The sequence below is a fragment of the Papaver somniferum genome, unplaced genomic scaffold (genome assembly GCF_003573695.1).
Source record: "Papaver somniferum cultivar HN1 unplaced genomic scaffold, ASM357369v1 unplaced-scaffold_154, whole genome shotgun sequence".
NCBI classification, from domain to species: domain Eukaryota; kingdom Viridiplantae; phylum Streptophyta; class Magnoliopsida; order Ranunculales; family Papaveraceae; genus Papaver; species Papaver somniferum.
The window spans coordinates 1,452,403-1,479,179 of NW_020624820.1; the positions used below are offsets into that span (position 1 = coordinate 1,452,403).

Genomic DNA, 26,777 nt, shown 5'->3' on the forward strand with positions numbered 1-26,777 from the left:
GGTTACCGTAATCGTGAATAAATTTGTTAAAAATCTTCAACCACATGGAATCCGCGTGCTGTTATCTATAGTTGAAGGACGAGTTTCGGCGTACCATGCTTGGGTGATTGCTAAATCTTCCTCCGAGTCGAACGATGCCATTTGTTGTATATGAGGTACTAAGCTATTTATAGATAATTATTCTAGGGTTTAGGGTTTCTAAGTTAAGAGGCTCAAGGAATATATAAGAACACACGAGTTTTGGACTTTTGGGTCCAAGTATTAGCTCACTTTATATAGAGAAAAACCTCAACGACTATTTTTTTTGAAAATCACCAAACCCGGCATTGAGTAATTGTGACATAAGCTGCCGGCACCAAGTACCGGTACAGTTTTGCCATAAGCTAACCATGCCGGTACAAGGGAATTTCTTCACAGAGATTGGGCCAAATATGCAACCATTACCGGCATGTTTTACAACAACATTCAATGCCGTTACAAAGAACCGACATTGGATCTATAATAGCGACTATGCCGGTGTTTGTGAAATTCAAAAAAAAAACGGCTAGTTTTTTGAAAAATAAGACCGTTGGTGATTCATTTGTATATAATACCCCCCATTCCTTGGAAAAATCTACACAAACCACCCACCAAATAACAAAAATCCTTCTCTCAAGAAAGCAAGCACGGTTAAAGCTTCACAAGGGATGGGAGATTCATCATCTAGCTCTATTTGCAAAGTAAGTAATAAACATTACTAACAATATAATCTTCACTACTATGACGCATAACTAATATAATCTTCTCTTACAGAGTCATCATTGCAAGTGTCAAATTTGCAAGTCACCTTCTCATCTAGCCATGGACTGTCCTTTTATTTATTCAAAGTGTAGAAGCTGTGATGGGACACGCCGGTTTTGGATTGCAAAAACTGATGATGCTGAAAATGGAAGAATGTTTCTAAGGTGTTTGAATCACCCAAAGTGCGATGAGTTTCAATGGTTTGACAAAGCTGTTGAACTAGCAGAGTCAAGAGAAAACCACAAGGGCCAATGCAAGCCTATCGATGGGTGTGATGGGTGTTATATGAAGGGAAAGGAATATGTTGAAAGAGAAGAAGAACCAATGAAGATGATCCTTGACACCCCCATCCCGGACGATGTCTTCGAACAGATTCGGGAAACGCTCAAAGGTTCCGCAATTGTTGAAAAGGGATGGAAATAGTTAATCTTTACCCAAATGTAATCCATTCTATGTTTTTTATTTAAAGTTCAAATCCAATGTAATAGACTCTTAGGAATGAAATAAAAGAGCATTCGAAATGGATTTATACTCAAAACTAGCAGATGCCGGCATAGAAGCAACCAATATTACAGTGCCGGTTTTCTGTCGACTATGAAAATTTGGAAAAATCATAAAACCGGCATAGTTGTAGAAAAACGACTATGCCGGTACCTTCCAATTTCTATACAGGAACATGAAATTTTTAATCTTCTAGTTCCGGTATGGTTTTATAAAACATTTCCTTGCCGGTACCAGAAACCGGCAATGAACTGTAATTTTCTCGCATGCCGGAACCTGTACCGGCGTTGTTGAACCAAAGCTTTTCCATGCCGGAAGTGTAAATAAATCTTGCAAAAATAACATTTCACTAGAAATCTAAACATGTTCAACATAAAGCAATCACTCGAAACCTAAACATGTTCAAACAACCAAACAACTGGATTCTGCTTAAATGTTCTTAATCCAGGTAACATAAACTAAAAGCAAACCAAACAACTAAAGAGTTAACCATGAGGTACAAACGAAAACAAGTTTTTGTTCAAGACGTAACAACCACCATCCAGAAAAAGAAACACAACTAAATAGTTAATCATTGGTCTTTTGCTTCTTTTGTGCCGGTTTCTTCTAATTTCCGAACAAATCCTTGCACTAGGGTCGGTTTCTTCAATTTTATCAAGCTTCTCCACGACTTCCTTCACTTCTTCATTGGATAGCCCCGCTCCTTCATCGTACTTGCAACATAACTGCTTCCTCAACTTGCCAAGCCGACGCCGCTAGTTTCATACATACAACACATAATTAGTATATATATGTAATATAAGATTATGTGACATTAAACGACTAAGTAATTAACAATACTTACTAGCAATCCAACGGTCTTATTAAGTTGGGCGATCGTAGGTGGTGCGGTGCGGGAGTTGGAACGGGAGGGTGTTTCTGGGGTGGAACTTGGACGTCATCCGGGCGGACGACAAAAGGATGTGACCATTGCAGGTAATCTTCCATGTAGTGGCATCAACCTCATCACCGTTTTCCGCAAGCTCCCACTTATCCCACTGACTAATATCTACCAAACGACGTGGTTCCCTATCCCTCCAATCTGTTGGATCCGGTTTTGGATCATACTCTACATGCAACCGATTAGGAGTTGAAAAGCACCGAGAAAGGTCAAGAACAAAACATTGAAAAGAGTCCGTCTTGATATGTGATAATTGCTTAATCCAAGTTGGCGCATCACACGTGTAGGATTGGCCATAACGTATCCTTTTGGGTGGAACAACGGCCATGGTAGAATGCAACGTTAGCAACCTCAAAACTTGGCGGTTTCCTCTAACCTCCTTGTAAGGGTCGAAGACAACATCTTGGTACTCATCGCGTCCAAAGCCAACCTCATATCGATCAGTCGACCTATGTTACCGGGCTTCGGAGTGTTGTTGAACTCGTATTTCCTAGCTATAGGCGTATCGGGTTCGGGAAGGTCTTTGATCTTCAAGGAGGTCCAGTCCTTGAACAAGGTGGGGAAGTGTACATAAGCCCACACCTATTCCAAGGTGAAGCAATAAGTTTTGTTTCTAAGTTCACGATAAGGGTACATGTGAACAATATACATAATAACATAAGTTTAAAAACAAAATTACCTGCAGTAGAGTGAAATTCCCGACAAATTGGTTGGTTTTAGCCTTAGAGGCCCTTCTCATCTCCATCATCAAATGTGCCATTACCGCGGTGCCCCAAGAATAACCATAGACATCTTCCAATGGATCCAAGTACTGAAGGTAGTTCGCACTAACCCTGTTGCCATTAGTGTCAGGGAATACCCTAGTGTCCAAGATGTATAACAGGTATGCAGCGGCAGTATAACGAATTTCTTCAGGGTCCCATCCATCCTCCAAACTTCTTTTCTTTGTGTTTTTAAACTTCTTCTTAAGCAGCGTCAACTTGATTGTCTTTGTCCTACCAGACTTGGATTCATAAAAGCTCTCCACAAAAGTTTTGTAGTCCCAACCCAACAGCTTCTTAGTCAGAGCGTGCAACATCGACCATTCTAGGTCCAGAGACTCAACTTCTTCTGCAATTGATTTGCCGGTAACATTCAAGCCTAGAATGTTCTGAGCATCATCATGGATGAAGGTCATCTCCCCAAAATGGAAGTGCATGGTATCGGTTTCACCATGATACCTCTCGAAAGCAATTGACAGTCACGGAATCAGGCTTCACATAATTTTCAACCAAAGCATATATACCAGATTCCATTACTATTTGTTGGACCTATTCACATTCCTTGGACAATTTCCAACAATCCGCGGCTTGGTTTCGGCAAACACGCACAGCCTTCGTATGACCTACAATTAGGAGACAATACAATTAAGATATTTTACATAAATACACAACAATACATATGCACAAGATAAAAAAAATAATACTTACATAGGTTTGATAGATAGTACGAGCCCACGAGTGCTTTTATCCAAATAGTGTTTTCGGTTCCGGAACTTCACCCCAAATTCTACCACGTTCAAGGTCAGGTATCATGTCATTAATATGAGGAAGGTGGGAACCTTTAACTTTCACTTTGCCATTGACCTTCTTGCCATTTACTTGTGTTGTTTGTTGACTTGGACCGCCAACTTCGCTTTGGCTTGCTAATTGACTTGGAGGAACCACATTATCTTCATCCTCACTTTCCTCTTCATATTGCTCATCTTGATCATCGTGGTCACAGATTATAGCTCGACTACGGTCACCACCACTCTCCCAAATTATCCCTCTTGTCTCAGCCTCCAAACGCTTTTTACGACCTTCATCTTTCCCTCGAGGAGGGAGAGATTGAGGAGTATCAAGACCGTCCTTCCTTCTTCTCTTAGTGACCGCATCTTTAGTTTTTCTTTTGTTAGCCTCCTTGGCTTTGACATATATCATAAAATCACACGAAATGAATGTGAGACAGCTCACTTTCAGTTTTTCTACCGGCATTGACTTACTGAAACAAAGCACGCCGGTTGTCTGTTCCGGCATTAAACAATGACTGTCGACAATGCCGGTAATCATATGTAATTCTCCTATATGTTTTAAGTCCACTACCGGCATGCTCGAAATAAATCAATTCCATGCCGTAACTTGGTGTCGGCATTCGAATCAACCTAAAAATCTATGCCGGTTTAGGTGACAAATTCTTAAGTTTTCCTGTATGTTTTAAGTCCACTACTGGCATGCTCGAAATAAATCAATTCCATGCCGTAACCTGGTGCCGGCATTCGAATCAACCTAAATATCTATGCCGGTACTTGTGACAAATTCATAAACTCTCCTGTATGTTTTAAGTCCACTACTGGCATGCTCGAATTTTTACAAAAGAATGCCGGTACTATAAACCGGCGTACAATGCAACCAAAAGTCTATACCGGTACTGGTGACAAATTCATAAACTCTCCTGTATGTTTTTAGACCACTACCGGCATAAACGAATAGTTATAAATGACTGTCGGTACCAAGAACCGGCAGGGAATTCGACCTAAATTCTATGCTGGTATCGAAAATTCAGTTTCTGGTGAATCTGTCGAGTGAAACCGGCATTGCATTCATCCTAGATTGAATGCCGGAAGGTAAAACCGGCACCGTATTCATACATATTTCAGTGCTGGTAATCACTGAAACTCAACTGTTTCAGTTAGGGTTTGCGACTCTAACCTAAACCCATTGCTATAAATCGATTAAAACACTCATAAAGTAGTTTAAAATCACTTACCTTCTCACAGAAGCCATGGTTGCGAGAGGTTGATTGTCAGAATCCGCTGCTTGTTCTTCTTCTTGCTCTTGAGCAATCTTAGCAATTCTTTGTTCCTATTTTTGTTGAGCAATCGATTTTGAGTTCGATTGGGCATTCGTTTTCTTTCGTGGAGGCATTGTTTATGATTCGGGTAGGTTAATCGACGAAGAAATTTTTGAATCGACTATTAATCGACGAAGAACGGATGAAGAACGATGAATTTTTTTTTTTCAAAACCTAACGCTAGGTCAGTGCCGGTACTGAAATGGGGATATATGAATTTGGTTTTTGATTTTAATGTTTTAGGAGAAAGGGTATAATGGTCTTTTCATAATGTTTTTAATTAATGGGTATTTTAGTATTTTCATACCCAAAAATCACCCCTTAGCACACACCATGGGTTGGGGGAAGTAATCAATATCCCCCAATTCCTTTTTTTATACCCGAATTAATTGTTCTTTTTAAATCCAGGGCTCTGCAAAAACATGATTCTGAGCAAATTAAAAAACTGATAATTTGATGTTGATTCCATGATCAACATTTTTACTTATTATGCTCGACCCAGAAGTCAGTATCTTAAATTAATATTTTATTTGGTCATGCTACCAACAATTCCTCAAATGAGCAATATTCGCTCGAACCGGCAATATTTGCTCAGATTCAAGAATATTGGTTCAACTATCAATATTCAACAATTCAGCAACACAGTTTGCTCGTCTTAGGTAATCAACATAATAATACCTCGTCTCATCAGACATATTTAATTCATGAGTTTCAGAACATCTGCAAATCATGTTCAACTCAGCAATACATGGACTCATCGTCCCATAAAGTCAGCAACTGACTCCACAATCACGAGATATCAATCGTGTCACATGGGGGGATATTAACTAGGGTTTTGGTATGGAGGTCTACGGCACGTGTGTGCACCCACAACGAGAATGTGAGCAAGTCGTGCAATCAGTTGGAAGAGTCATCAAAGTAGTGGGTGGAAAATTAACCAAGTCTCCGCACGATGAGCAACTGGTTTTAACACGATTTCCCACTTCCTCACTCTCTGATTCCAGCAACTGTCACACTTCATGGGATCATGGTGTTTTTAATTTAGTAATATAAAAAGACCTCTGAATCATGATTGAAAGGACAAGATTCGAATACTCGAACATTCGTCTAAAATAAGCAATTTCTCGGCAAGTTCATACAGACAATCTTTCGTCTACACGAACTCATCGTCTGAGAAATCACTCTCATTTGAGTAAAATTCAATCATTCAGAGCGTTCTTACGCTGAATTCACAACACACCTACAATCTCAGATCACCATTGATCCCACACATTTCTCAGCTTCTCTCCTACAGATCAACCCATCCTCTCTTGTGACCGAATTGACTCTGGAACGACCATTGTTCTTGGTTTAGGCCAGAGTCCTACAAATTGATCTCTCGAACTTAAATCACTCCCTTCTTGCAGTGCATCTGTGTGAGGTTCAACATTTCACTCGGTTTAAGGAGTATCCACACAGACGTCTCTTCAATTCCGTAAAAACCAGCAAATCGTTTTTCCCCATCTACACTAAGAAACCTTAATTAAAAGATTCTCAATTTATTTGGATCCTGAGATTCTCCTTTAGATATTAAGGAATATCTTTGAACAATTAATGATAAGAGTTACTGCACATGTTCAAAGTATGTCGACATCTTTACTTTGCAAGTCATTTTTCATACTTATAATCTTGGAAACGATTTGCCACACTTCCAAACAAGTTTAGAATTGGTTCATCTGAATTCCAAGAACTATGTGATTGATTATCCTATCAAATCACCAATTATGGGTTTCACGGTTCTACCAAAGCAAGTTCGGTTATACCTCCATGTGAGTATTGTGCATAGTCACGCTAGTTACCAAAATTCGATTGACTAGGTACTAGGATCGGTTCCCCACAACTTATGGTAACTACCTGTATTTGGTTGCACATGTCTATATGATCGGTTCCCCCAAAACTACAAACTTGTTGCGCATGTTCATAGAATCGGTTCCCCCATCTACTAAAAACGTGTTGCACCTCTTACAAGGATCGATTTTCCTCTTGGAAATTTGTTGCACCTCTTACTAGGATCGGTTCCCCAATGACTAGATAAAAGTTTCTATTTACAAGGCATCGATCATACCATCTTGAGTGATTAATTAAGATCGGTTTCACTAATAAAATTCATACCAATACATAAGTCAGGCCTTGTGAATAGTTTTACCAAGATACATAAATAAGTTTGTGAGCGGTTATACTAAACACACATATTGGTAATTCAAAATATATTTGCAATGAATAACAATACCAATAAGCCTAGCGATTTCCTTTTAGATTCATAAACGAGTTTATAAACTTACTTCCTTTAAACGAATGTAAAACATTGTTTCCTAGGATGAAATCTTCACTCATACCAATACATAATCACAATAGCATTCATATGATCATGTCGATGTTTTATATACAAAGTTTAATGGTTAAGCAATAAACCTCATATTGTATTCCTTAATACTTTGTGTAACTAGAGTTTCATACACAGCTTCACAATTATGTTTTCAATATGCACGACTTGAAAGATATGTTAAGGAATGACACAGTTCAAGTCAAATATTACTAGCCTCAAGAGGAAGGATGATGTTGTCGTTGTAGCTCCATACTTCTTCACATTCTTCAAGTCTTCATGTAATACTTGTAAGTCTCATATCCTAACACTTTCAAGCTAACCTATATGAAGTTGACTCTAGCATATAATCAAGCGACTCTTTAAATGAGTTTTTATTCACTAAAATATGACAACCAAACTTGACATACCAACGCTTGGTGGGTTCAACCGAGCTATGCTCTAACAGTGTCAGTGCTTTAAGTGAAAATATTTTGGCCATTTTGCAAATGAGTGTCCAAATCGAAAAAAATACACTGGGTACAAAGGTCTAGCTGCAACTCTTGATGAAATGTCTGACAACTATGATTCTAATGAAGACGAAAAGTCAAGTGTTGCACTTCTTTGTGAAAATATTGATTTTGATAATTGTAGCAATACATACATCAATATTGATATTCTTTCAGAAGAAATCTCAACCGATCTGGAAGAAAAAATTGATCTACCTGTTTCTACTGGAAACTCTTATTCTGATTTTTCAGGTTCCACTATGTGTCTAGCCACGTACACATCTCGAGCGTCTGAACCATTTACTAGGTTGACATGTCCTTATTGTTCTCTCGGAGGTCATGAGTTATCAAAATGTTTCAATTACAAACATAAGATAAGATATGTCAACAAACTTCAACGAAGAGCGAATCGATTAGGAAATAAGCTAAAACTTGTTCAAAAATCATCAGAGGTATGTAATCGCATCTCTTCTTCAAAGAAGTTAGTTTCCAAAGAAAAGACCATATCATTAGAAAAAAATTTATGGTATAAACACTATGAGAAAAATGGATCTATGAATTCCGTTCAAAAAGGATATGGTGGACAGATTATTGTTCACCCCAGCACAACTTAAATTGTGTTGGTTAGTGCATCTTGTCTCATGTGCCTGATCAAAAGAGACAAGATTTTGGACACCTCAGGATTTAGAAAAAGAAAAGTCTTCTAGATTGTTTTGATTTTCTTTTTTCGTGTTTTTGCTCTGTGAGCATTGTAAAGTCTGGAATTCGTGCCGCTTTTCATATCTAATTGACATTGGAAAAGTCTTCTATTTTTAATCAATAAAAGAGGGTTAAAATAGACAATTCTGCCTTTTTTAGGGTATGGGTTGTATGTACGTGAATCATTTAAGTGTATAAAGGTTCCGTAACCCTACATTCCTTTTTTCCTTCTCTAAGAAACTCTTTTATCATAAGTTTGCTTATAGAGCTTGTTCTGAGAAATTCCTCTCACAAACCCATATTGCTATGGAGACTCCAAGCATCATAACTTCTGATGGAAGAGATGTTAATATGATTGTTAAACCATCAATCATGAAGGAAAAAGACAATCTCCAGTTCGCTCAAATTTGAAAAGAAAAAGGAGGAATGTGAGAAACCAAGGGTTGTCCCTTCAAATCTTCAGAAATTCCCTGGTGTTCTTGAAGAATTGAAGGAATTAAGAAAGGAAGTACAACAAATAAAGGCTTTTGTCTTTAAGACTCTTGAAATTCAGAAGGCACTGGTTCAGCTTCAATCAAGAAGGTTTGTGGATATCAACTCCTATCTCCATGAACCTTATGTCCCAATGGTTGTTGGCGACAAGGAGTTCGGGGACGATAAAGAATTTTTCAAAGGTCTTAATGTCTAGGAAACTTCTTATGAGAATTTATTCTTGTGTTTTTAAGAAGGATAACTAGGGTTTGGAATAGCCATTATTGTGAGTACACATAGCTATTTCCAACGATTTCCATCTTGCAATGTTTTTAGATTTATTTATTTAAAGTTTATTTGGAAGATGATTTTTGCAGTATTAATCTTTATGGTTTCATATATTGCAACTTGTTATGGGATATGTGTGTTTGCGTCCGTGAACTATGATTGTCATATACATGTTCAAAAGTTAAGTCTATCATATGTCAGTATGAAAGTATTGATAAAGGATAGAATGAACTTTTGACAAACAAAAGTTAAGCCTTTTATGTCATTATGCAGATATTGATGGAAGAAAGGATGGACTTTTGTTTACAAAGATTAAGTCTATTATATGTCATTGTGCAAATAGTGATGAAAAATAGAATGAATCGTTGTTTATTCCGCAGTATTGATCTTTCCTGATCCATATCTTTATGTAAATATTGTGCGGGTCCGTAAGTTCTCTTATGTGAGCATTTCCGGTTAAATTAATCATGTGTTCTCTTGTGGTTAATTTAATTGAGATTTTTAAATACAAATTCATGTTTCATGTGATTTGTTAATGTCCAAAGAAATCCTTCTTTTCTTGTGAAAGTAAGGTCGCTCTTGTTGTTCTCTCGGGAATGACATTTTATGGGGGAGAGTTCTTAATTGAACTTGTACTTAATTGCCAAATCTTTGTGGGGAGTGCGGTTGTGGAATATTATAGGGGTTATCTTCTATCTTTATAAACTCATTGATGAATGCATTTAGTTTCGGCTATATGATTGCATCTAAAATAGTTGATATGTGCTTTTCTTTTGGTAATGAAGTATCTCTATGGAAATTTCATTAGGATCCCACTAATTTTTGTACCTTTGCCAGTTTTATTGACAAAAAGGGGGAGAATTAATGTGTAGTTCACACTACAAATACATATGGTTTTCGGATCATTATGTAAGGAGGAGCGGTTTTCATGTGAGATGAAGTATTGACTAAAGGGAAGTGATACATATCACCACAGTATTATTGTCGAAATTGTGACACAATTGAACTTTGATGCTGTGTAATAATACTATGACACTGTATAACAATGATTGAGAGCTATTGTTTTCTCATTGTTATAGTTGCGGATCTTCAACAACGATGATGCTGAATTGAATACCTTCAGAATCATTGGAGTACTTGGAAGTGACAAAGATTTCGAGTAATGTTAAAGAACCAAGGAGATCAAGCATTTGGATGAGAAGCTACAAAGTTTATTTATTTTGTATTCCATATGTATTGATAGTTTTGTCACTAAAATTGACAAAGGGGGAGATTATTAGAGCACTACTCGGTCGAACTTGCAAGCTTTGCTATCTCAAGATTGTTTGTGAAGTTTAGTTGCGAAAACTATAAGTCTTGATTTCTAGTCTACTTATAGCTAAGTATCGGATTAGGATAGTAAGTGTAGTTGAGCCTTAGACTCCATGACGTTCATCAATTGAAGACGAAGAACTACTTAAGGGAACTTGTGGAACTTCATCAACAAAAGGTATGTGGAGACTTGAACTTATCTATCACTCAAAAGTCTATCTACTCTATCTCCTATTTGAGATAAAAGTCGTATTGCTATATAAACTTCAATTATACACATTTGCTATTTCGAGCCGAGTTTATCTCGTTTATCCATTTCCAAAATATGTGTTGGTAAGATTTCTCTTTAGCCAAGTTCATCTTTACTGGTGACGAAAGTCATGTTGTTTATTTCGATAACTTGACGCTTTGATGAAAAATAGTTTGTGAATAACAACTATATAACATCCTCTAATAAAGTTTCAATGATTGAAATGAGAGTTTAGATCAAGTAACCATGTTTGGATATAAACATAGTGTGTTCTGACATTTGTGTAAAAGTCCAAAACCGGGAACCTAAAGTATGCGTACCCGTACGCGTATTGGCGGTTGTTGGAAATTTGGGAAAGTATGCGTACCCGTATGCATACTGACGAAAGTTTCACGTCCGTGAATTTCTATTGGAGTTTGGAAGTGTGAATTGGTATGCGCACCCGTAGGCGTACTTGCATAACCAAACTCGGTACAGCTACTTAGGTATGCGTACCCGTTTGCATACTTAAGTAGGTTACTTTCTAAAATCGATTTATTCATGAACTAAAATATTTATATAATAAGGAATGCAATCTTTGCAAACCGTGGCTATAATGTTCATGAATTGATTCGAGTGAATCAAAATCGATTTTGCTTCGATTGTGTCTTGTATACTTCTATAAGATCTAAGCAGTTGAACAACTCTCTAACTAGTTCATTTGAGTCATTTGAACTAGTTATGGTGAAGATGAATAAGGTTTATATGAAAGTGCTCATATGGCTAACCATTGGTTAACTATTATTGAACCAACTAAGTGTACACGTTTAGGTACAGTTACTCAAACCTAAATGAAGTTACATTTTATTTGTGTATAACAAGCTAAGTTCGATCTAACGGTTGAAAGATGTTAGCTTGAATATAATCAGGTTTTCATCTAACGGTGAATATTGAATGCTTTGTTATCAAGGTAACTTAGATTGCAAACCCTGATTTGAAATCTATATAAAGAAGAACTCTAGCAACTGGGAAACCTAATCCCCACACCTCCTGTGTGATACCAGTTGTATAAGCTAGAGTCGATTCACTTTAACCTTAGGTTTTTCATGAAACCCTGTAAGTTAACGACTTGAAGACTTCATTGGGATTGTGAAGCCATACCCAACTATTTTCTTTGTAGTTGTGTGATCTGATCTTGCTGTTTCCATCGTGTTTGAGTACAATCGTAAGATTGGATTGAGATTTATATCTCCAATAGGCAAGATAGAAAAGTAGTCACAAACACCTTCGTCTCATCGTTTGTGATTCCACAATATCTTGTTTCGTTAATCGATTAAGATTATTGTGAGGTGATTGATTCTAGGTTGTTCTTCGGGAATATAAGTCTAGTATATCTATTGGTTCATATTCACCTTGATTTATCAAAAAACGTAACAAAAACTCGTAGGCATATCTGTGGGAGACAGATTTGTCTATTCAATAGACTTTTCTGCGTGATACAGATTTGTTTATCAAGTCCTCGACTTTGGGTCGTAGCAACTCTTAGTTGTGGGTGAGATTAGCTAAGGGAATCAAGTGCGTAGTATCCTGCTGGGATCAGAGACGTAAAAAGCACGATTGTACCTTGAACCAGTGTGAGATTTATTAGGGTTCAACTACATTCCAGACCGAAGTTAGCTTTGTAGTAGGCTAGTGTCTGTAGCGGCTTAATACAGTGTGGTGTTCAAATCTGGAATAGGTCCCGGGGTTTTTCTGTATTTGCAGTTTCCTCGTTAACAAAACTTCTGGTGTCTGTGTTATTTCTTTTCCGCATTATATTTTTTTATATAAGTGAAATATCACAGGTTGTGCGTTGAATCGATCAATTGGTAAATCCAAACTTTGGTTGTTGATTGAAATTGATTGATCCTTGAACATTGGTCTTTGGTATCGTTCAAGTTATCTTTCTTATTCAATCGGGCTCCCAAATTATTATTTGTTTGATTGCGGATTGAATTGAGAGATTGAGATATAACTCTTTGATATACTTTTCTTAAGATTGAGTCTGACTGTCTAGTTGATTCTCTTGAAAGTATATTGGAGTTAGTCCATACAGATTGCTAAGAGAAATATTGGGTGAGGTTGTTAGACCCCCGCTTTTTCATCTAGTATATGTAGCGGCTTAATACAGTTTGGTTTCCAATATGGACTAGGTCCCGGGGGTTTTCTCCATTTGCAGTTTCCTCGTTGACTGATGAAAAAGAGAGAAAATCAATAAAACAGGAAATTTGCAAAGTTGTATAGACGTTACAGAATCTCCATTTCAAGGTCATTGTTGCAGATTCAAAATCACGTTACAAATTCAAAAATAGACGTTATAATCCTCTGTCGCAGTCACCATTGAGAAACGACAGTTTCTGCGACTGTCTCTAGCAGAACTTTGTTCTTCGCGTTCTTGAGTCTTTATAGCAGCAGAAACTTTTCCTGCGAGATCATATTTTTCTCTGTAGCTCTCTATTCTATCCCCCAATCATTCGATACCCCTTCTACGATTCCCAACAACCTTTGTATACTAGACAGGTCCCAAAAATCTTCGTGATAACTCCAACAGATCCTTGTTTACTTCCAGGGAATATTGTTTTCCTTTTTTCTGCCAGGCACGGGTTTTATTTTCCTTCTTCATATGATTCCCGTGTCTGTTGTTGCTGAAACACTCAAACACGTTCAATCCTCATTTCTCTTCACGTTAATCATGCAACAACCATGAGTAATCCTTCCAAATATAACTAGAATTCCCAAAAATATCTTCTTCTCTTGTTTTGTCGTGGAGATCTTCTTACGCGTCTTATCCAGCTGTTAACACTCCAACTAAGCTAGAGCAATATCACAGACAGAATCATGTAACTTTCTTACATAAAATCAACAGAACCCGTAATATTTTCTCTTCCTCTGTTTTGTTCCAATCGAAATTTTAACTAAATCCAGCCCAATCAAGTACCCATATCAGCATTGTATACCCATAACATGTCCAATCCATGAGAATTAGCGACTGAATCTCATTAAATCCCGTCAAAATCACGAACCTTAATCTGGATTGTTGCTGCCATATTTTCCCGCCATTTCTCAATTTCAAACGAAGAAGATAAAAGGTGCCCTTTATCCTGTTGCTGGGGTGCCTTTAGTGCATGCCCTGGTAGGTGCAAATAGTAAATTTTGGGTGTAGATAGTAATTTCCTGGATGTTTTTATCAACTCCTTTGGGTGCCTTTAACACATTTTTTTGGGGTGCCTTTACCAAAATTTTGGGTTGCCTTTAGTAATTTTTTTAGGGGGTTCAATTGCCACTTTTCGAGCCAATTTCTCCGCAAAAGCTTATTTTCCAAAAATCGCCTACAAAGACATAAAATACCAATATTAATACAAAAATGAGTTCCAATACTATAAAAATTGGGAAGAAATGAGACACATAAATGTATCTATCATTAACAAATTTTTTGGTGTCTGTGTTATTTCTTTTCCGCATTATATTGTTTTATCTTTATAATTGAATTATCACATGTTGTGTGTTGATCAATCACAGTAGATAGATCCGACCTTATTTGTTGGATAAGACTTGATTGATCCTTGGATATTGGTCTTTGGTACCGTCCAAGAACTCTCTTTGAGATTAGGTTCACAAATTCAATTCTGTAAACGTTTACAAGAGAGGTTGATATATAATTCTAGACACTTTCCTTGATTGAGTTTTTACTCTCGAAGTTGTGTTGAGTTTGTCCATATAGATTGCCTACGAAAAAGGTTGGTGGTGTATTTTGGTACCCCAGTGTTTTCAATTGGTATCAGAGCAGACAAACACGTTAAGACATAATAAGTCTATGTTTGAAGCAGTCTGACTATATGGACATGAGTAAAATCTCAACTTATGTACACCAGAAATTCTTAAAGATTTTTCAAAATCTTCAGGGTCTTCCTTCCCTCAGAAAACTCTTAGTACTTCCAATGTCATGATTGGGAATAAAGAATCTTTAAAAAAATATAAAGGATCCTTCAACAAGGTTAAACATAAGAAACGTCAGGTTAAAAGTAATAAGCTACGGTGTCTTAAAAGATTAGTAATCAGCTTTTTTAAGGAATGCGACGAAAAGGAATTTATAGACGAAGATCTTTATATAGCTTTTCAGAAAACTTTTAAAATCTTGGAAAACCTTGGATTGTGTTTGAGAAAGATTAAGTCTGTACGATATTTTGACACTACAAAAAGTCTGTCTTCAGCGTGGCGCCTTTAGACATGTCAAAAAATCTTGCAATTATACTGCAATGATACTGACTGCTTCCGACTATTACGAAAAATCATCTCGTAACAAGAAAGAAGAAAATGAGCCAAAAGACTGTCGTGCCAGGAGGGATTGCGTGCCTCGTGGCCATCCAATCTCTTGACAACTTACTCATGGCATCACCTCATCTTGAAATCTTGAGATGAGGAAAGTAGTTGTAAAGGTTTGTTTTTGTTTGTTCTGCTTATGTGTTCATGATTTAAGGTTGTTTGCATTTCCAGTTTTTTTTTTTTTTTTTTTGACAAGAAAGGAAGACATAATGTAATCATATCATATTATTGAGGTATCTCCAACGTTGTGATGTTATAACATCACAATGATCTACAGTACTTCCGAAAATCAATATCTCTTGTGCTCTGAAACTTTCTTTGAGCTGAGAATAGGATAATTCATCTTATTATATTGATTTTTATAGATGTCATTTTTTTTAAAGTGTAATTTGGTATGGTTTTATGTATCAACTAGAGGTTGTATTTCTTCTTCTCAATTCGTGGGTTTCCGCACCCAAACCCGGCCAAGCCCATCAAGGTTTTTTTTAGAGTACATGTACTCCCCTACTCCTTTTTCCTCTGTATCGATCCGGTGTGATGTATTAGAGAATTTGAGGGAAGTGTGTCTTAATTTTGTTTTCACCAACAAGGATCATTTTTTATCTTGTCACCTCAACTAACTCTTGTGCTCTAGATTTTTATCTTTTGAGCTAACAACAGGGTTGATCATTCTTGCCTGATTAAATATGACCGGACACAAATCATGTGCTCACAGACTTATATGCATTGAGTTACGAAACCGGCCCGAAATTTTAAGTAAAAACCTCTTCACAAGATTCTAGAAAGAATATCTCTTCCCACAGTCTTCTTAATTAACCTAGAAACTGTGATATATATATATATATATTCAAGGTACGCCTACCTTGTGTCATATTTACAAAGTGCTGAATAACTCACGAACGTTTACAAACCATGGATGCTTCTAAGTTTACAAACAACACAAAGGAAGATTCCAAGAAGATGGAGGATGATAGTTCCAAAGATATTGTTGAGTTTTACGATAATCCTGCTACCATATAATGTTACTTTTCCCAAGAACAAACAGGTTCAAGACCGGTTCAGATGTCTCAAAATTCAGTTGGAAACATTATGAGTGGCATCAAAGTGGTGTTTGAACAATTTTCTGTTACCAAAAGGGATCTCGAACTTCTCAATTCGGAACTGGGAAAAGCCTATGAAGGCCTCGGCTATCTCAAAATGCAAGTCGCATACTACATATGATTTTGTTTTCTGTTTTTATCTAGGAAACTTCTTTTGGGGATCTTATTCTTTAGAAGGATATCTAGGGTTTGGTATAGCAAAGATTGTGATTACATATAAATATTTCCAACGTTTTTCATCTTGCATGTTTTTAGATTTATTTATTTAAATTCTAGAGTTGTTGGAAGATGAACTTGCAATATGTAATCACTATTGGTTTAATTATTGCAAAATTCTTATGAAATATTTGTGACTTTACATTTATGTGAATCGAGCTAATATTTAATATATGCTCATAAGTTAAATCTATTATGTTTTTTATAAACGTAAATAGAACAAGCTCTTTGAGATTTTTCTCGCAGTATTGTTCTTCTTGTAATCACACTTTAGTGTTTTGCTGCTTGACACACTCTGTAAGATTCTCTTATGTTGAGTAAAATCGAGTAAGATTGTCTCTTTCTTCGTAACTGGCCTTGAGATTAATTTATGTCGATACTTTGGATTCAAATCCTTGTGATTTGTTAATGTCCGCCAAATCCTTTTTTTCGCAAAAGCAAGGTCACTCATGTTTTCTCTTGGGAATGACATTTTATGGGGGAGAGTTCTTAAATGAACTCGTGCTTAATTGATATATCTTTCTGGGGAGTGTGGTTGTGAAATTTTAAAGGGGATGCTTGTATCTTTTTAATCTCCTAGGATGAGCGCTAAATATTTATTACTATGTGAAATCATCTAAATAAGTTGATATGAGGAGTTACATTTTAACTATGTTATTATGTAGTATCTCCATCTTCCTTACAACTTGAAGATATCTTTTGATTGTATTCATTATGATCCCGTGATTTTCGTACATTTGTTAATTTTATTGACAAAAAGGGTGAGAATGATTTAGTAGTGTCATGCTACATACATATGATTCACGGATCATTATGTATAAGGGGGAGCGAATCATTAAGGTATAGGTTTTACCTATTATACAAAAGATGTAAGTATTGATTAAGGGGGAGAAACATATCACCGTAGTATTACTTCAGAGTTGAGATGCAATTGAACTTTGGAGAGAAGATAATAATACTATTTTTCTATATAACGATGAGATTTGTTATAGCTTACGAATCTTCAATAACAACGATGCTGAGTTGAACACAATTCAGAATCATTGCGACTTGAAATATCGAAGAGTTCAAGGAGAGTTGAAGAAACCAAGGAAATCAAGGCATGATGGATCGATAAGTTTTTCGAAGCTTTATTTTGGTTATCAATATGTATTAATAGTTTTGTCACTAAAATTGACAAAGGGGGAGATTTTTAGACATTGCTCGGTCAAACTCACAAGTGTTGCTATATCAAGCTTATTGTCAAATTTAGTTTTCAAAGCTATATCTTTATTTCTAGTATACAATTAGTTAAGTCTCGGTTTAGGATAGAGGTAGTTGAGAAACGAACCAGTCATTATTTGTTCTACCGTTTGAAGTCGAAGATCAACTGGAGCTTTTGGAGAACTTCATCAACAAAAGATAACTGAAGACTGAACCACCTATTTCTCAAGTTATATTCATTTTTCTATCCTTGAGACGTCTGTCGCATAACTAATTAGACTAGCTTGCATAGACAAAAATTTCGAGTCGAGAACTAATTATTTAGTTTACGAATTTCTCGAAGTATAATGACTAAGCTTAAATGACTTAATCAAATTCGGTGGAGAACAATTTATTGTTTGGAATCAAATCTTAATTCAAGTTTATCATTCGAAAATAGCCTGGAACAGTGATATGTGTCATTGATGTTATTCAGGAATGTTTCGAACTGATTTAGAGAAATATAAAACTACTATATTCGGAATACAAGACAATGTTATCAATCTTACAAACTGGAAATTTTTTTATATGTCTGAAGTCGTATTACATGTACTCGTACACATAGCGGAGTATCTATATATCGACTCTCATATTTGTGGGATATGCATATTCGTATGTACATCATGGGAAAATCTGTTTGTTTCGTGATCCAGATAGGTATGTATTTTCGTATAAAAACCATTTTAGAACTGTGGTAGGGTAACCGGCTTAAAGTATTCAAACCGATATGCGAACCAATAAATTTGTAGAACCAGTTTAGTACCCAAACCGGTACGCAAACTGAAAAGGTTCAATAAACTCCGGAACTGATAAAGGTCTTAAGTTTGCAAACCGGTACGTGAACTGAAAAAGTTATGTCAACTCCGGAACTCGATTTTGCTTATAAGTTTGCAAACCGGTCCGCGTACCTTGACTCAGCCGATTCACGAACTACTCAAGTATTTGTACTTTGTACATTTACCAACTATGTCGATTATAATTCAATTACGATTAAATTATTTATCTGAGATAATTATAGAATTTACCAATTCTCTAATTAACATTAGACTTATTTATCACATGATTGTGACTCAAGATCAATGTCTTTGTGTTCATGGAAATGCATGTTAAGCTTTTAAGTTCAAACCAACTAATTTCAGCTAACCATGTTGGACATAGTCTTTGTACACGGTTCGGTTACGGTTTACCTAACCAAAGTGTATATGTTGTTTATGTGAATAAGATTCAAAGCTTTCATCTAAAGGTGAATATTGTTTGCTTGGTTCCAAAGCTATCTTAGCTTAAACGTAAAGCAACCTAGGCTTTGAAGTCTATATAAGGGGAACTCTTGGAACTTGGGATCTTTGAATCCTGACACTACTTTTTGGTATGTCCTAGTTGTATCTAGAGTCATCCTCTCCAGAAATCCTTTTAGGATTTAACGACTATCAAAGACTTCATTGGGATTCGTGAAGCCATGTCCAGTTATCTCTTATCTTGATAACTTGTGTATCCTGATCTTGTTCTATTGTTGATTTGCCACTTGAACAAGATAGATAACAATCACAAAGTTCTCTTCGTCTGAACTTTGTGATTCCACAAGTTTTACACTTGTGAGGTGTATAATAATCTATGTTGCACTTCGGGTTGCATAAGTCCGGATTTTTAGGATAGCCAGACTTTTGTTAAATTGCTATCGATTTCCATCACCTGGATCTTACGTTTGATCTGACCACCCATTTCGATCGTAAATCAGGAAATTAATTATATAGGCTTAATATGTGGGAGGAAGATTTGGTTTATAATCTTCAACTGAGTTGAAGAAACTCTTATTTGGTGTAACGTCATCTAAGGGAATCAATTGCGCGTAGTCCTGCTGGGATTCAAGAGGTGTAAAGTGCGCGACTGTACCTGAATCAGTGGGAGACTGAGTTCGGGATCAACTATATTCCAGACCGAAGTTACTTGGTAATAGGCTAGTGTCTGTAGCGGCTTAATACAGTTTGGTGTTCAATCTGGACTAGGTCCCGGGGTTTTTCTGCATTTGCAATTTCCTCCTTAACAAAATTTCTGGTGCCTGTGTTATTTCTTTTCCGCATTATATTGTTTTATCTTTATAATTGAAATATCACAGGTTGTGCGTTGATGAATCACAATATATAGGTCCGACCTTGTTTGTTGGATAAGACTTGATTGATCCTTGGATATTGGTCTTTGGTACCATCCAAGAACTCTCTTTGAGATTAGGTTCACGGATTCAATTATGTAAACGTTCTAATCAAAAGAGAGGCTGAGATATAACTTTAGACACTTTCCTTGATTGAGTTTTTACTCCCGGAGTTGTATTGAGTTTGTCCATACAAATTGCCTACGGAAAAAAATTGGTGGTGTATTTTGGTACCCCCAGTGTTTTCACCTAGGCATGGTTGTTAATTAAAATCGCACGAGTCACGAGTCGACTCATACGATTCATTCTATAATATTTCAAATCGGTACGAATTGCACTATAAAATCACATCTCATGAGAATCAGTAAGATTCCTCCCATTAGTTACGATTCACGACATTTTTTTTTACTTTGAGCGAGTTCTCAGGGATAACATGAATGTAAAAATAAAATAAAGAATGAACCGAAAACCCAATACCTAAAATGTACTCAATTGAGACCTACACCACTGAGCTGCTACACACTCTCTTTTGTTGATAATGCAATTATGTTTTACTTTTGGGGAAGTTTATTAATCTTATTTTAATATTTACATTCATAGTTTCCGTTCCAAGGGCGTGTATAAAAATGACAATGAATCTATGACTCGCGATTCCATATACGATTCGATTATTCAAAAACAAAAATGATTCGTGTTACGATTCACGTTTTCACAACTTAAAGGTTTAAGGAGACATATATATTATTCAAACTTTTAACAATCGACACAGAACCTATGCAGCAATATGAAGTAAATACCTATGCTAGACCTCTATGGAGGCCCTAAAAATTGGATACTTATTTCAAGAAAATATGACAGAATCATAATAAAAAGAAGCATATAAACACTCCTTTTGTCTTTTGGGTTACCTGTCCAATCTGAGTTAGAAAAATGAAGATAAAACAAGTAGACACTTCTACATATAAATACCAAAAACAAGTGTACATCTTTAGATATTTCACTGCCTTGTTATGAGTACAAGATTGATATAAGTAGCTCCCTCATATATCGATATACGTGATTAAATCAGCGTAACTTATTTAATTTATAGCGAAATTAGAAAATAAATCGATAAAAATGGGGAATAAATCCACCTAGTACATGTCTTTGTACTTGCAATATACAATATGTCGCTTAGTAATCTTTGTATTTGCTATTGGCGGTATGTTTTGCTTCCCCTATGATTTACTTGCTCGGATGATCCAATTATACTTGGATGGGGTTAATAACATTTAAGTTTTTCTTACGATGAAGATATTAATTGAAATAAGACATTGGGGATTCGATAATTCTTATTGCAGTAATTAATGTGAGCAATATCATTCCATGGCACCACTATTTTAATATATCATATATCCTACCTGCAACAATAAGAGAATGTTTAGCTCATGAGAAAATGTAGAGAATCTAAAATCCATCGTCTCTCGTGGATTCCGAATACTTCTCATTTGGAGGGAATAATTCCTATTTGTCAAACTCATGAATAAAATTGCATTCTCTCGAAGGAATCATATTCCCTCCTCCTCTATTCTTATTTGCCGAACATCGAAAATTAAGAATGAAATTGTGTTTCCGGAAAAGTGATTGCATTTTTTCCTGCCAACATCCAGTAAGTTTTTCACTACTGAAACGAGGCATATGTGGACAATTAATTCAGACCCTAGATTTAAAAACGGACACACAAGCTTCATTGATTTGTTCCCAACCTAGCCCGCTACGAATCACAATGCTAGAGTCGGACTCCTTTCTGCCATTTACATTGTGCCACATTACGTCCCACAATTGTCCCACCATGATTGTCCCACCATGATTGTCCCATTATACCCACTTGTAGGTGCTCTACTCAAAATCATGTGTGGGCACATAAGTCTCTCCTTTTCTGGTTATGCTTGGGTCTCTCTTTATCTCTTCTTGTTGATGTAAATCAGAAACAAAAAAAAACAATTAAAATTTAAAAATAAAATCAGATATATATGAGAGTAGAGTTTTCCCGATTTTACGGAAGGAGGATGAAGAATCCAAGTCATTACTTTTTCCTCTTCTGAAACCTCGATTATTATTATAATAATATATAGATCGAAAGAAAAATTAAAATAAAAAATCATCCAGAAAAAAATAAATAAGTAAAACATTTGAAAATAAGAAGAAAAAAAAAACAGAGTGAATTATTGTTTTCAGAAAGGAAGAAGCTTTTTGTTTTCTTTTTTTATTGTTGCTGTAAGCTGAAGAAGAATTTGGAGAATAGGAGTCTATCATCTTCGTCATCATCATGAAAGGTCTGTTCAAATCTAAACCCCGGACACCACCAGAAATTGTTAGACAAACCCGTGAACTTCTTATTCTTTTTACGAATCCAAACAGCACTCTTCGTGAATCTAAGCGTGAAGAAAAGGTACCATCTTTCTATTCAATTTATACTTTGATTTATCTGCATTTCAATCTTAGATTCAAAAGATCATGACTTTGATATTTTCAATTGGTTATTCGTTTTTCTGATCCATAATTAGACCTCAAAATTTGATCTGGGGATGGATTGATTTTGGTGGGAATTTTTTAGATCAATTATTGATGATTGATGTATATATATTTACAGATGGCTGAATTAAGTAAAAACATTCGGGAATTAAAGTGTGTTTTATATGGAAATAGTGAATCTGAGCCAGTGGCAGAAGCTTGTTCACAGCTAACTCAAGAGTTTTTCAAAGAAGATACATTACGACTTGTAATTATTTGTCTTCCAAAATTGAACCTGGAGGTGAGCATATATGAGCATTAATGTGTTAGTGCGCATTAAATCTAATTAAGTTGTTGGATGGATCTTCATTGTGGATTATCATATTGTTTGTATATGGTTTAGTGTCTAGGTGGTGTGTATGTGAAGCATGTTTTTCTTTTTCTCTTTTTTCTTTTTGATGCGTGATGATGAGATCTCTGTAGGCACGCAAAGATGCCACTCAGGTGGTTGCAAATTTGCAAAGGCAACAAGTTCAGTCAAAGTTGATTGCTTCTGATTACTTGGATGCAAACAAAGATCTTATGGATGTTTTGTTATCAGGGTAAGCTATTGTCTTTAATAAATTTTAGAGTCTGGGGTGTACAATGTTAGGTTTATGGAAACAATGCAAGTAGTTGATAGTGTCTGGATTTCTCGAGTGTTCAGATCTTTCTCAACGGTTATGTTGCTTGGTTTGTTTAATCTTGAAAAGTTTCCGTAATTTTGCAACTAGAAAGTCTAGAGATTAAAAGCAGTTTCTGTTGTTTTCAGTTGAGAATTGTTTGTGATTAAGGGTTTTATATGGTGGCGTTACATGATTTTAAGAGCATAAAACTTGTATGTTCAACCAGCTTGTTTAAAATGGACAGTGACCTCGTTATAGTATACAAATTTTAATCGATCTCAGGATTGTGTATTTTTATTGTCTATGGGCATTTGCAGATCCCTCAACTCTGTTTCTCTATTATCAATTTGTGGAATATAACCTTTATGTTGTTTAGGTATGATGACACGGACGTTGCATTACATTATGGTGCGATGTTGAGGGAATGTATACGTCATCAATGTGTTGCTAGGTGAGTTAACTAAAAATTTATGTCGCTAGCTATATTTCTATGTTCGTGTGTGTTTCTTGTGTCTGACCCAAAGTAATCTCCCAGATTCTCGATCCTTCCTTTTGAGTACACCATGTATCCTTAACATCTATATTACTGTTTGATCATTCATATCTTGTTTGGATCTTAGGTATGTCTTGGAGTCTGAGCAAATGAAGAAGTTCTTTGATTATATACAACTTCCGAATTTTGACATTGCTTCAGACGCCGCAGCAACATTTAAGGTCGGGTGTACAAGATATGATTTGGTTGATAATGATTCTGTCAATCCATCTTATAACTAAACTCTGTAAAGTTCGCTCTTAGTAGAACTATTAACCAAAAATGTGAATGGATATATTATACATCTTAATAAAGCATGAAACAATCCTTAAACCATTGACAAATTAAGCTGGTTATTAAGATATGCATCCGAAGTCATCATCGCATATTATGTTTGAGTAGGTAGAATATACGCCATGATGTGCATATATAAAGTAAGCTAGATGCCACTTCTGCATCTGGATTCATCTACTTGTCATTTATAAACTAACAGAATATTGCAACCTTATGTTATACAAGCGGTTTACTTCAATTAGGCATATCCATCTATATTAAGATGACATCATATATCCGCCGAATCCTTGATTTTATGCAGTCTAAGTTTCTTCGTGATGCATGTCTTCTGTTTATTCTTTGTTTTTGTTTTATTTTTCCTTCTTTTTTCTGATAAAGAAACCAAAAGCCATTATGTGAGCATGAATTTGATTTTCCTTTTTCATATCTTACAGGAGCTTTTGACGAGGCATAAGTCCACTGTAGCTGATTTTCTTGCTAAAAACTATGATTGGGTAGGTGTAACTTTCCAGTTTTATGTGCTAAGTGATGCTTGGATATTATGTTGTCTCTGTTGTTCTAGGATGTATGTTAGATTTCATCAGTACCTAGTTTAAAAGAGGATATACAAGGTGTAACCTCTGCATTACGGATCATGCACTATAAATTATATATCAAATGGTTAGACTGGATTTTTATTTGAATTGATCTGAATGACCGATACTAAACACAGGAACCAGATACTATTTTATTTTATGAGTAAATTATTTATAAATTCTACAAGCACATCATTTTCCTTGGCCATCAAAACATGGGAATTCTTGGTTACATAAGCATTTCTGTCTGACTGTGTATTTTCCATCTCCTTGGCATATGCTCAAATTTGTTTTGAGAAGTCTTTTATACATATTATAATTGTAACTCAATCCTCACATTGATTATAATATACATGTCAATTGGGAAAACCAGCAACAGTTCTGCAGCTGTGACATGATAGTAGCCATGACCCGTTCTGGGAGGATTGCCACTCTTCGTTACAACCTAGATTGTCAGTGGTTCTTACTGACAACCTCGTTGGTAACACACTCCAAAACAAGGGAACATGAATCCCTGGACATAGAAGTTTGCCCATTAAAATAAGTAGAATTTAAGGGACCTTGCTTCCTGAAAACCCAGAAACTTAGAGAACTTTTTTGTTAAGTTTAACACTGGAGATGATCCCATGAAATATGTTAATGCCATGCCACCTACGGGGAACTGAGACCCTGAACACATGGGTAAGTGTGGGATGCAGACTTCACTGCCCATTGCCCTTCATATCACTTAGGGTTGAATCTGAGGGTAAAATGTGTGGGAAACAGCATCTTGATTTACTTTTCCCTGTGATAGTGATATGTGATGTTTGCATTGCTATGCCAAAACTGAGGTACCCCTGTTGTTTAAATTATACTGTATTTGTTTAACAAACACTTGCTCTTTGGTCACTCACCTTTGAGTCACTTGGCTTGCATTATCAAGTGAATCAGTATTGTATTTTTCTTAGCTCCTATTGGGTTTATGACCTGCTGACTAACGATAGTACTCGGAACCTTTATTCCAGTTTTTTGCTGAGTACAACTTAAAGCTGCTGGAATCTCCCAATTACATCACTAGGCGACAAGCTGTCAAGGTATTTCCGAGCATCAAGCACTGTGCACCTGAAGTTTAGAAAAACTTGCCCAAATCACATGTGCAGAGATATTATCAATTGTTGAAGTTTCCGATTCTATTTACTTACACCTTTTCGCTTTCATTTTGTTTCTATTCCCAGCTTTTGGGAGACATGTTACTGGAGCGTACAAACTCTGGTGTTATGATGCGGTATGTGAGCTCCAAGGATAACTTGAGGATTTTAATGAATCTTCTCAGGGTAAGGCACTCTCGTTACTATTGTTTCTCCTAACCATTGCTTATATGAGCTTGGAACCAGTTGTTATTCTCTGAGATGGATGTTTAAAACATCTCTTGATTCTGCAAGATAGATGTTTAATCCTTTGAGCACATTTGCATATAATTCTCAATCTGATAATATCTGCTTATTAAAGCCTAAGTTGGTGGTATTATTGTTTTTTCAGGAATCAAGTAAGAACATCCAAGTGGAAGCATTCCATGTCTTCAAGGTATGGTGATCATATACGACCATGACCTTACTCTTTTGGATCTTTCTTTTCCACGGCTTCCATAATCTTCTTACTGATTCTTTCTCATCAATGTTCGCATCCACAGCTATTTGCTGCAAACCAAAATAAGCCTCCAGAAATTGTCGGTATATTTATAACAAATCGAAGCAAGCTACTCCGATTTTTCGGAGACTTTAAACTTGATAAAGGTGGGAAAAATCTTTGTCGGTGTTTCTGTAGGATAGATGTACAATAGCTTCTGCTGTCTTAACTAAATCTGTCACTTTTACTTGCAGAGGATGAACAATTCGAGGCAGACAAAGCTCAAGTTATTAAAGAAATTGCTTCCCTAGAACCCCGAGATTCATCTTGAAGGAACAACAATAGCCTCGGCCACGGCCAATATACATTCTTATATAGATTCATTAAATTTGTAAATTTCAGATTTGTATTGAAGTAATTATTATTGATAACTACTAGTAGCTTGTTTCCCGTTAACGACATTCGGTAGGAATCTATAATTCATTGTTTGAGTAAGATCCGAACAAGCAAACAACTTGAGGTTTGCTGTTGCCCACATTATGACATATTGTACTGTATAATATTTCATGGAAGCTCAAATTTAATATATCAGTCAATTGTAAGCAAA

At 36.0% G+C, this 26,777-nt stretch overlaps 1 protein-coding gene across 1 annotated transcript; it reads left to right on the forward strand.

Moving 5' to 3' along the window:
* Positions 1–21,945: 21,945 nt before the first annotated feature.
* On the forward strand, positions 21,946–26,777 carry LOC113336884 (putative MO25-like protein At5g47540). Its single transcript, XM_026582575.1, has 11 exons — positions 21,946–22,437; positions 22,639–22,800; positions 22,983–23,101; positions 23,541–23,615; positions 23,785–23,878; positions 24,425–24,484; positions 25,570–25,638; positions 25,780–25,878; positions 26,084–26,128; positions 26,235–26,337; positions 26,425–26,777. Exons 1-11 carry the CDS (start codon positions 22,315–22,317, stop codon positions 26,499–26,501), a joined length of 1,026 nt encoding a protein of 341 aa, XP_026438360.1. The 5' UTR covers positions 21,946–22,314; the 3' UTR covers positions 26,502–26,777.